Source organism: Rhinolophus sinicus, linkage group LG02 (assembly GCF_036562045.2).
Source record: "Rhinolophus sinicus isolate RSC01 linkage group LG02, ASM3656204v1, whole genome shotgun sequence".
NCBI lineage: Eukaryota > Metazoa > Chordata > Mammalia > Chiroptera > Rhinolophidae > Rhinolophus > Rhinolophus sinicus.
In genome coordinates, this window is record NC_133752.1 from 33,717,807 (window position 1) to 33,729,959 (window position 12,153).

Sequence of the window (12,153 nt, forward strand, 5' to 3'; positions counted from 1 at the left end):
CCAAAGTTGTGGATAATTTTCAAGTGGGAACATAGTAATATAGTAACATAGTAACAATAATTTTGGAGGGAAGAATAAACAATTTAAGTATCATGCTCAGAGAATAAGAAAAATTTCAAAACTCTACCTACTGTAACATGATGTATTTAATTTTATTATTTTCACAACTTGCAGAATTTTGTCTTAAGTTAAATATTTCACCTGCTGCAAATTATGGTTGAAATCTACAATATTTTCTTATGTAGTTATGGGTTAACTTTTGATCATATTATATACTTTCTCTTTGTGCTGAGCATCTTAAACAATACATCATTGGAAGGTTACACTCGGATGTTTACAGAAGTTACTTAATCTTTTCCTGTTTCCAGTACGCGCAACAAAGTGCTGTTTCAAATGGAAAGTTGGAGAATTTTTCTTTCTAAAATTTTTCAAAAATTAAGATTGATTATTTAGTTCTTCCTTATTGGTATAATAAATGTGCTGTTCTTGCACAAGAGTTAGAAACTGGCAGTTAGTTTTCTTGCACAAAGGTTAGAAACGGAAGAAAAGATAAACGATAGTGCTAATTTAAATTATAATCAATTTAAATTATAACCAATACAAATGTCTAAAACTTTGCTGAACGATCGGGTAGCCACTAATCACAACTGAGCACTTGAAATAGCGACGATCTGAATTGACTCAAGTAAAAACAAAAGTCAAATATTTTAATAATTTTTAATATTGATTACATGAAGAAATAATATTTTGCATAAGTTAGATAAACTATTAAAATTAATTCTACCTGTTTCTTTTTACTTTTTTTAATGTGGCTACTAGAAAATTTTGAATACAGATTTTGTTCACGTTATATTTCTATTGAATGACTCTGACCTAAAATAAGCACTAGTCTGAAATCTAAGACTAGTTAGTATGGAATTAAACATCCAGAAAATATTATTTAAATAAGATGCTATTTTTGTAAGTCCCTTACATTCTGCTGGAATTTGCTTTTACTCTTTAAGGACTCATCTGATTATAAAGATTAATTCTAAGGGAAAATATGTTTATCTTTGGTAAATTGTAGTTTATTTGTTTTGAACACAAAACTTGCTGGTACCCAAATATTTAATGCTACATATATTTTGTTAGAAAGAAAACTTTATTAGAAATACTTGTATCTTTACAAGTATTCTTTATACTTTTAGACAGTTTAACAATATGAAACAATAACATCTTTCCAACATTCCTATAAAATAAACCAACAAGGTGTAATAGTTGGTAATCCTGTACATATCTCTGTAGCTTTGGTGAACAGTAATATTGTAAAGACACAATGTAACTACCCTAATCTAAACCTAAATTCCAAATCACAGCTCATTAAAAAATATGCCACTGTAAAGCCACATAGATAATTTACGGGAAGAAAACTCTATTAAAAGTATGCGTTTTTTTATAAGCTTGAGTACCACTTTATCTCTTCCAAAATGATGCATGCTAATTTGCTTTTTATGTTTTTGTAGCTTTATTAACAGATGACATAACTGTTTTCTGGGTCATGCTAAGGTTTTTTTCTTATTTGCATGTTTTGTGGGGTTGGGGATTTTTTTGTTTGGTTGATTATGTTTGGTTTTGGGGTTTTCTTATACTTTTAAATAATGAGGTGCTCTGTTATAGTAGCTTGAATAATTGATCTCTCAGTCCCTTTTTACTGTATTGGGTGATTCAATACTTTTTTTTTTTTTTTTTTTTGCTTTATTAACTATTGGTTTGCTCTGTTGCCTGTTCACATGCTCTTACAGATGCAACTAATTCATGAAATTTCGAACTTAAAGAATTTAGTTAAGCATGCAGAAGTGTATAATCAAGATCTTGAGGTGAGCATTTATGTTGGTATTTCTACTGATAAGGAACTAGAACTATAAAATATAAATCATATGAATTGAACATGATTTCAAAAATAAAAGGAATTCGATTTTTTTAAACGCCAACCATTTGAATTTTACTAGCTACCAACTTAAACTGTTAAATATTTCTTTTTACTCCCTTAGAATTGAAATTAAATTATGTTTTACTCTCCTTTGATTCTTTTAGAATGAACTAAGTTCCAAAGTAGATCTGCTTAGAGAAAAGGAAGAACAGATTAAGGAGCTAGAGAAATACATAGACTCTCAGAAGTCAGAAAGTATGAAAATGGACTTGTCATACTCATCGGTAAAAATCAGGTTTATTTTCTTATGAATCATGTTGTTTATAGTATACCGTCATCCTCATCCTCATAGCAAATGCAGTATATATATTGTCCTAATTTTTTTACATATAGCATTTAATCTTATCAATGACTCTATGAGAGAGGGACTATATTAGGATTATTGCCATTTTACCAATAAAGAATCATTCATAGAGAGTTGAGGATTTTATCTTCTGAGTGAATATAAATAAGTTAGGGATGAATTTCCATTAAAAATTAGTAATTCAAAAAATGTTATATTTTTTTCAATTGTTTTATACAAATGCAGACACAGGTGAATAGTATCAGGTGAGCACTTGTGTTATTGATAATATCTAGATAAAATCTAGAATTATAAGACATCATACATATTTGAGCATGATTTTATAAATGTCAATGATATTAGTGCATTCTCATAATTTCACTATTTTAACAGTTTGGTGAATATTTTTTTCAGAAACTAATGACTTAGTTGGTATAAAATGATGTCATTAAATAGCATTGAATCTCATAGTGAAATTGTTGATTTTTTTTTTATTTGTGTCAGTCTACCTGATTACTTCAAGAAAGTGTCAGTTTGATTGTAGTTTTTAATACCCTTTTTAAAAAGACAACAATTTCCAGCTTGAATTTTTTTAATATTAGTCTCTGTTGTTCTTTTGTTTTCATTTGAGTTTTTCAGAGTACTTCTTATTACCTGTATTAATGACAAGTGATTCTTTTAAAAGTATTCTCATTGTTCTGAGGCTGTGGGTAAGAAAGGCACTTTTATGTAATTCTGGAGTATCTATTGATAAGTTCAAAAATGGTTATTTTTAAAAATTATTGTTTGTATATTACTCTTTATTCATGTCATTCATTCATTTATTTATTCATTCATGCATTAATATTTTACCAAGGACATATGGTTGAATTCATGTAAGCTAAAATCGTGTTAAAATGCCACTTCTCTTTAAAAAGGAGACTGATTTTTTTCATATATTTATTGGTCTTTTGCATTTGCTGTTCTCTGAATTGCCTATTCATGTCTTTTCTCTATTTTTCTATTGGATTGTTTGTTTTTCTTTTCAATTTGTGACGTAATAGCCTTAATTTTAACTATTAACTACTTGCCTGTCGTGTTTTGGGGAGAATAACTTAAAATAAATATACATAGGAACATTTAGCAGGCTAGCTGAGCAACAATGTGTTAATCTTTTCCAACTCGAGGAAAGTTAGATTTCACTAAATCCTTTTTGTCTTGTGTATAGGAGAACACTACAGACCTAAAACAAATGAAACAGACTCTGGTTGATGCTGAAACTGTAGCCCTTGATTCCAAGAGAGAATCAGCCTTTCTTAGAAGTGAAAATCTGGAGCTGAAAGAGAAAATGGTAAGTGATTTTTGTAATATTTATAATAAAGCAGTTGTAATGATCAGTATATTTTTGTGACTGCAATATTTCTCTCAATAGAAAGAACTTACAAGTATATGCAAGCAAATGGAAAATGATAATCAGTTATATAAAAGCCAGTTGGACGCAAAAGAGAAAATGAAAGTTGATCTGATGAAAGAATTACAATCTTCCTTCAATGAAATAACAAAACTCACCTCCCTTTTAGATGGCAAAGTTCCAAAAGGTATTTTTTAATTTCAGACTTACCTATTTGTAAATCTTACTTTCTGTAGAAATGTACCTAAAGGATTTTGCAACTATATTCTGGTGATTAAAAATACATTCTCTGATTTTTCTGGTAGCTTAATCTTAACTTTCAATATCATTTGTATCAGTATTTACGTTTCCGTGGACTTCAAATCATAAGGGTTTAAAAATTATTTCTCAAATAAAATGCGCCTGACCTTGAAAAAGGTGATTCAAGAACTATTAACATGTATGGCATGGAAAACTAAACTTGGGGGGTGATCACTTTGTAGTGTATACAGATATCAAATTATAATGTTGTATACCTGAAACTTATGTTTTAAAAAACTATGTATTAACAATTAGATTAGCTGTTTACCAATACTGGCTCTTTTTAAAAATACATTTTATATAATCTGATTAAAAATCTATGTATGCAATTTAGATTAATCCAATATCTACGTGCTGTTTTATTTAATTTACCAAAAATTTCCTAGATTTACTCTGTAATTTGGAATTGGAAAGAAAGATTACAGACCTCCAGAAAGAACTAAATAAAGAAATTGAAGTAAATGAAGCTTTGCATAAAGAAGTTAATTTGCTCTCTGAATTGAAATCTTTACCCTCAGAAATAGAAATGCTAAAGAAAGAGGTAAACATTTTTAAGCAAATAACTTATTCTGAAGGTAAAGTTAAACAGGATAATATATTGTTATAGAGATGTAACAATAATTGTATTGCCTTTCCTTAGTCAAATCTTTGCTTAATTTCAAAGTCTTGTTTTTTTGCAGAGAAAGTTTTTTTCCTGAAAACTGCTTAAGTAGATCACATATTACTAATAAAGCTGTTTTATTTTTTTCCATAGATAAATGATAAATCTGAAGAGCTATATCTAATAACATCAGAAAAAGACAAATTATTTTCTGAAGTAGTTCATAAAGAGAGTAGCATTCAAGATTTACTTGAAGAAATTGAGAAAACTAAATATGACCTAGCAACTACCCAGTTGAATTATAAAAGCACTGATAAAGAATTCCAAGATTTTAAAAATCATCATACTGAATTTGAGGAAAGGTATAACACGGTCCTTGAGGAGAATGCAAGACTAAACCAGGAAATAGAAAATCTCTCTAAAGAAGCTCAAAAACTTGGTTTAAGTTTGGATGCCTTAACAACAGAGGTTGGTACAAGATGCTCTCTAGGGAAATGATCTTTAGTTTCTGGGGTTTGGCTTCCATATATATGCCATAGAATGTTCTGCTTTTCACATTTACTGTTTCTTATTTTCAAGCTTTCTCACAAAACTCAGGAACTTCAGCAGAAAACCACTGAGAATCAAGAAAGGTTAAATGAAGTGAAAGAGCTGAAGGAACAATTAGAAAATAGAGACTCTAGGCTGCAAACTGTAGAAAGAGAGAAAACATTGGTTACTGAGAAGCTTCAACAAACCTTAGAAGAAGTAAGAACCTTAATCCAAGAAAAGGATGATCTAAAACAACTCCAAGAGAGCCTGCAGATTGAGAGAAACCAACTCAAAAGTGACATTCAGGATACTGTAAACATGGTAAGGTTTTGACTGATTAAACTTTGAAAACTCAGAGCCTCTTTAAACACATTACAAGAGCCATCATTTATTATTTATGATCAAGTAGAAACTATACGATTATTTTCATTGTTTTTTACCTTATTCTAATGGAAATGGTTTTGTATTTCTCTGCCAAAGAATATAGACACCCAAGAACAATTACGAAATGCTCTCGAATCTTTGAAGCAACACCAAGAAACTATTAACACGCTGAAAAGGAAAATTTCTGAGGAAACTTCCAAGAGTTTACGTGTAGAGGAAAACATAGGAGAAACTAAGGATGAATTTCAGGAAAAGGTAAAGAGGGTTTTTTGTTGTTAAGTTATAGTAGTTCTTTGTGTATTCTGGATATTCACCCTTTAACAGTTGTAGATTTGCAGATATTTTCTCTCATTCCATGGTTGCTTTTTCACTCTGTGTCCTTTGATGCACAGATATTTTTACTTTTGGTTTAGTTCAATTTATCTGTATTTACTTTTGTTGCCTGTGCTTCTGGTATCACATCCAAGAAATCATTGCCAAGACCCGTGTCACAAAGCTTTTCCCCATGTTTCCTTCTTAGAGTTTTATAGTTTTAGCTCTTAATATTTAGGTTCTTGATCCATTTTGAGTTGATCTTTGTATATGATGTAATGTAAGGGCCCAACTTCATTCTTTTGCATGTGGATATCCAGATTTACCAACATCATTTGTTGAAAAAACTGTCTTTTCCCCATTGAGTGGTTTGGCATCCTCATCTAAGATCAGTTGACCATATATGCAAAGGTTTATTTCTGGGTGCTCTGTTCTATTCCATTATCTATATGTCTGTTTTTATGCCAATACTGCACTGTTTTAATTACTATGGCTCTGTGGTAGGTTTTGAAATCAGGATGTCTAAGACCGCCAATGTTGTTCTTTTCCCAGATTGTTTTTGCTATTTAGAGTCCTTTAAGATTCCATATGAATTTTAGGATAGATGTTTCTATTTCTACAAAAAACAGTTCGATTTTCATAGGAATCTGTAGATCGCTTTGGGTGGTACTGACATTTTAACAATATTAAGTCTTTCAATTCATGAACATGAAATATCTTTCCATTTATTTGCATCTTCCTTAATTTATTTCAGGAATGTATTGTAGTTTTCTGCATATAAGCCTTTGATTTCTTGGTTAAGTTTATTCCTTAGTAGTTTATTCTTTTTAATGCTATTGTAAATGGAATTGTTTTCTCAATTTCTTTTTTGAATTGTTCATTGTTAATGTATAGAAACACAACTGGGTTTTGTACAGTCATTTTTTTAAAAAAGTAGACATTATGTGCAAACAAAAATCTTTAGGATACATTATTAAATTAAAACAAGTACACACTTCAGTGTAATTAAGATCCAACTAATGTAAATAAGTCTCTGTATACATTTATATCCTAAAACTGTATATAATGAGCTGCTTCTTCCCATTTACACTGGCGCACAATATTTCTGCCTTAGAAAAGGAGCTTTCTCTTTCTCTCTCCCTAAGCTTCAGTCCTTCTCTCCTAGAAAAACATTTTCACTTCCTCTGTATCGTGTGTTCTCAGCTTATCTATAATTTGGATCAACCATGGGCCAGAGACACTTGATCTTGATTTGAAATTTCCTATTTCCACTTTCATGAGGGGAAGGTTTTTCTAAATAAATTTTTGAAAATAAGATAACAACAATCAATAGCTGCTTTTAAATACGTGCACAATACAATCAGAGGGCCCATGAGAAGGAGGCAATAGAGGAGAAGTGAGGGAAGAGATACACTCACTGGGACCAGCTGGGTCCTGGAGTGTTAAGTTCATGCTGAAGCATCCATTTCAATAAAAGGGTCTGACTGGGGATTCTCCGGGGCCATTCTGTTCATCAGAGGTCCTGGAATCTGGGATAGAAGGCTGAGATCAGCTTGGTCTCACATCATATTCCTGCTCGAATCCCCATGTAGATAAAGGAGTGGGTCTGGGAATTTCCAGGGACCCCTCTGTTCATCTGGCCACCACAGAGCTGCATTAATAGGTCTCTCATGAATCACCGTTTGCAATTCTGCTTGATGTGTCTCTTTGGAAATGCAGTTTATCTAGTGTGTCTCAACAGAAATTTTGACCTTTGTAATTAGTAAGCTTATTCTCATATAAAGGACAGAACTTTTTTCTTTAATAATTACATCTATTTTACTCATAACTGTGGTGGCTGAAATACTTTTTAGGCTCTGTTCAGTTTTGAAATGTACTTTGTGTATCATGACAAAATACTTTGTCTCAATCTGCCTTGTCTTTGTGTACATTCTTTTATTATGCTTAACAGTAGAGATGGCAAGGTTCTGAACTGTAGTATCTGACAGACTATGTGTTCCCCACCTTAATTTCTCACATAGTTTGCTCAGTGCATACTATTGTCAGAAGCTCGTGCATATTGCCAACAATAAGAGGGGAGCTTAATAAAGTACGGTTTGTCCATATCCACTCTAGAGAACAAAGCAACTACTAAAAATTATAATTTGAAGAACTCTATATATGTAAATTCATTATAATTGCTATGTTTAAAAAATTTAATGGAAAAAACTGTGAAAGGAAATACTGTGGAATTCTAAGAATGGTTGTGTAAAATTGATGACATTGGGTGGTAGTTTTCTCTTTATTTTTCAAATTTTTTCTAACGTAATTATAGATTATTGTAAAAACTTTTTAAAACATATGTGGCCAACATGGCGCTGAATGTATTTACTGGGCTAGTATAAAGTTATAGAGTGATACCCTAATTTCGTACCATCAACTATGTCAGTCATTGTCTCTCTTTACCAAGGAGTCCACATATTAGGTTTCCTTTTGTTAAGACTTATTTATGGGTAAATGAATTTATATAACATGATTTTCTTAAGCAGTATAAGTAAAATAACTATTAAGAAAATGTGAATTATGCTGTTATATGAGATCGGTTTCTATCAAAATCATTTTGCCTTCTGTACATAATAAAACTCCAGCCTTTTGTAGTATAACTGCCTCTAAAAGTAAAGATTTGTTGGGAATAGAGGGTAGGGAATGATTTCCAGCTTTTGAAGGAAAGAAAATATAGAGTTTATGGTGGGTTACTCCTTCATCAAGTCAGGTTAACCCATCATACCTGAAGATAAGTATTAATTATCAGATGCTGTCCAGATAGTTCTTATCAGTAAACAGGCACAAGAGCACAGACACTTGTGTTCAAAACCTGGCTCCACCTCTATAAGTGACCTATTCTGTCTGGGATTCAGTTTCCTCACCTGTTAAATGGGTATAATAACAGAACCTACCTCATAAGGTTATAGCAAAGATCAAATATGTCAATATATGAAAATAGTGCCGGGTACATAAGTAATATAAATGTTGGCCGCTTTTATAATTATTAAAATTCTTATTAACTGAGAAATTCTTCTTTAATGCATTTATATTTTAGATGGTTGGCATAGATAAAAAGCAGAATTCGGAAGCCAAAATAACTCAAGCACCGATTGCAGATGGTGAGGATAATGAGCTAATTGAGCAACAAAGAAAGATATTTTCTTTAATACAGGAGAAAAATGAACTACAACAAATGTTAGAGAGTATTACAGCAGAAAAGGAGCAATTGAAGACTGACCTAAGGGAAAATATTGAAATGGTAGGATTTAGCACTGTATACTTGGCAATATGATTTTGTCTTTGTATGTTTTAGATTTTTACAACTTTATTGACGTACAGTTTATATGCAATGACTGTATCTGATGCAAGTGTACAGTCTGGTGACTTTTGACAAATGTCTACTTGTGTTTCGTCCACCCCAGTCAAGATATAGAACTTTCCCATGACCCCCAAAATTTCCTCAAGCCTTGGACCCGCTCAATCCTAACCTCACCCTCTACAGCAAATACTATTCCGATGTTTCTTCACCTTAGGTCTCTTTGTCTCTTCTAGAACCGCATACAAACAGCATCATGTAGCATGTATTCTTTTGTGTCTTCTTTCTACACTCCCTTTTTATTACTGGGCAGTGTTCCATTGTATGAATAGGCACAATTTGGTTAGCTTTTCTCCTATTGATGGAAATTTGAGTTATCCCCACTATTTGGCTATTTTGAATAAAGCTGCTGTGAACATTCTTATACAGATCTTTTTATGAACATAACGTTTTTTATTTATCTAGTGTAAATATCTAAATGGAATACCTGGGAGGTGTATATTTAACTTGATCAGAATTTACTAGACTGATTTCCAAAGTAGTTGTACCATTTTACGTTTTCACTAGGAAATAAAGAGGATTCTTAATGGCTCCACATCCTCACCAGTTCTTCATATTATTGGTGGTTTTAATTTTAACCATTCTATCAGATGTGTACTTCATTGTTTTAATTTGCCTTTCCCTGACGACTAAAGATATTGAGCATCTTTTCATGTGCTTTTGTGTATCTTTCTATAAATTATCTTTCTATAAATTATCTGTTTTTCCAGTGATGAGTTGTAGATTTCAGTGAACTGGTCTTGTCCATGTTTTGTTAAATTTGTTCCTAAATATTTCTTTTATTTTTATGCTATTGTTATTTTTTAGTTTCATTTTTAAAGTTTTGTTGTTAATGTTTGCCAATATTCTCAAAGCTTTTTTTTATGTTTCTATATTTAGGGGCATTATAATGTGTGTAGATCAAAATTAATATTTTGGGAAGTTTACTATGGATCACAGTAGAACCTGACCTTTTGTGTAATTTTCCACGTTTGTTGGAATTGTCTGTTTGATCAAAAGAGTTAAATGTAAATAAGAATATGACAGACAAAAGTCATATTCTCTTCTCAGCCTCTGGCTTGTAATGTTTTTGTGGTCTTAATAATTGAGAATGTTACTGTTTATGTTAAATTAGGATTAGCCCAAGTCCATCTAGCAAAGGATAGCTGCCATTTGGAGCTTGGTATTAATCAGAGCCCAAACCAAAGCCATTTCAGCATATGAAGAGCCCATAACTATAGCCTCATCAGTAAATGAATGCTTAGTCTCTTTTGGCTTAGGGGTGGTAGTAAATGAGCAAACCTCTCATGATAGAATGCTAACTCCAGTTCTAATTCTCATGATAGGAATGTAAGTTGAACAATAAAGAGACAGCATAAAAAAGCAAATTTTCGACATATACATAATTATAAAGACTAACTTTCTTTTTAAATTAGTCTTTTCCTGTATAGTTTGTAATGATTTCTTCATGTTTAGGCTTCGGTAAATGCTGATTTTTACCTGATTACATTAATGCAGCTAGTGTTATTCATTTTAATGTTAACTTTTAAAATTCTAGAGCATTGAAAATCAGGAAGAATTAAGAATTCTTGGAGATGAACTTAAAAAGCAACAAGAGATACTTGCACAAGAAAAGAACCATACCATGATCAAAGAAAAAGAAATGTTTAGGACCTGTGAGAAACTGGCAGAAGTTGAAGAAAAGCTAAAGGAAAAGGTTAATTTTTAAAGTTGTCTTTCTAGTCATTTTTCCTAAGTTGTTGTGTTTCTTTTATTTTCAGTAATAAATTTTGATTCTGGCAGACCTAAATTCTATAAATGACCTATACCTCTCAAATGAACAGATATTAATGCTAATATTTTGGGCAGTTTCAGCTCATACTGAGATCTTAACTAATATCCTTTGCAAGGATTATATTATCCTAGAGTCTTTAAATAAGAGAGGGGCCTTGATTCATCTAAACTAATCATAAGATATATTCATTCATCGACTATTCATTGAACATACCATGGGCCAGGCATTGTTTTGGGTACTTGAGATACATCAGTCAACAAAACAGAGATCCTGCCCTTGTAGAAATGTATTAGTCATTCCCTAAAATGTAAGATTTATCACTATTACCATTTCTTAGATGTTTGCAATTTTCTGAAACATTTCTTTTATAAAAGTAAGATTCTTTTGTAATATTTACATAAAAACTAAGACTTGTAACAATTGCACTACCCAAGTAATTATAAAATGCACCCACTGAGATCTTTCTGTGTATTCCAAGAGCAATGCCACATGCATTAGCGATAACATATTGTGGTTTTCATTGTGCTTCTGTGGATTTTTTTTTTTCCTCATATGAGTTCTCTTAATTCTCATCCCTTCTACTATAACCTAATTGAATTTATTAAAACCTTTTGTCTACTTCACACGCTTAAAGAAGTGAAATCAATAGCCTTATGTAAAGTTAATGCTCAGTATTTGTTTGGGCCACCCCATAAGGACCTTACTAGAAGTGAAAGTAGATTACCCAAAAAGATTTTAAGAGAAGAGAAATTACAGTTATTTGGCAGCTATATATGTGTATTTTATTAGGCTTTTCTTTTTTTAATTTTTCTCAGTTTCACTTTACCTAGTGACACCATATTACTTTCCTAGGGCTTCTGTATCAAATTAGCATAAACTCAGGTTAAAACAACAAGAATTTATTGTTCTAGAAGCCCCAAATCAAGGTGTTTGCAGGGTCATGCTCCCTCTGAAGGTGCTAGGGAAGAATCCTTCCTCGCCTCCTGCTATCATTGGCTCCCAGCTGTCCTTGGTATTCCTTGGCTTGTAGCTGCATCACTCCAGTCGCCGCCTTCATCTTCCCATGGCCTTCTCTATGTCTCTGTGTGTCCTATTCTGTCTTTTGTAAGGACACTCATTGGATTTAGGGCCCATCCTAATCCACTAGGATTCCTTTTCAATCTTTAACTACATCGGCAAAAACCATATTTCCAAATAAGATCACATTCT

The 12,153-nt window shown here is 31.8% G+C and overlaps 1 protein-coding gene across 4 annotated transcripts in view; it reads left to right on the forward strand.

Annotated features, from left to right (window-relative positions):
* CENPE (centromere protein E) overlaps positions 1–12,153 on the forward strand; it is a 64,898-nt gene that overhangs the window by 22,920 nt on the left and 29,825 nt on the right. For 3 of the 4 annotated variants that reach the window (XM_074322872.1, XM_019738883.2, XM_019738884.2), the window contains exons 17-26: positions 1,782–1,856; positions 2,074–2,193; positions 3,460–3,582; positions 3,664–3,829; positions 4,329–4,483; positions 4,697–5,011; positions 5,123–5,395; positions 5,555–5,713; positions 8,850–9,053; positions 10,708–10,866. In XM_074322872.1, the coding sequence (XP_074178973.1) occupies positions 1,782–1,856; positions 2,074–2,193; positions 3,460–3,582; positions 3,664–3,829; positions 4,329–4,483; positions 4,697–5,011; positions 5,123–5,395; positions 5,555–5,713; positions 8,850–9,053; positions 10,708–10,866 (1,749 nt within the window). The remainder of the gene's footprint in view (positions 1–1,781; positions 1,857–2,073; positions 2,194–3,459; positions 3,583–3,663; positions 3,830–4,328; positions 4,484–4,696; positions 5,012–5,122; positions 5,396–5,554; positions 5,714–8,849; positions 9,054–10,707; positions 10,867–12,153) is intronic. The other variant, XM_074322870.1, reaches the window with a different exon arrangement.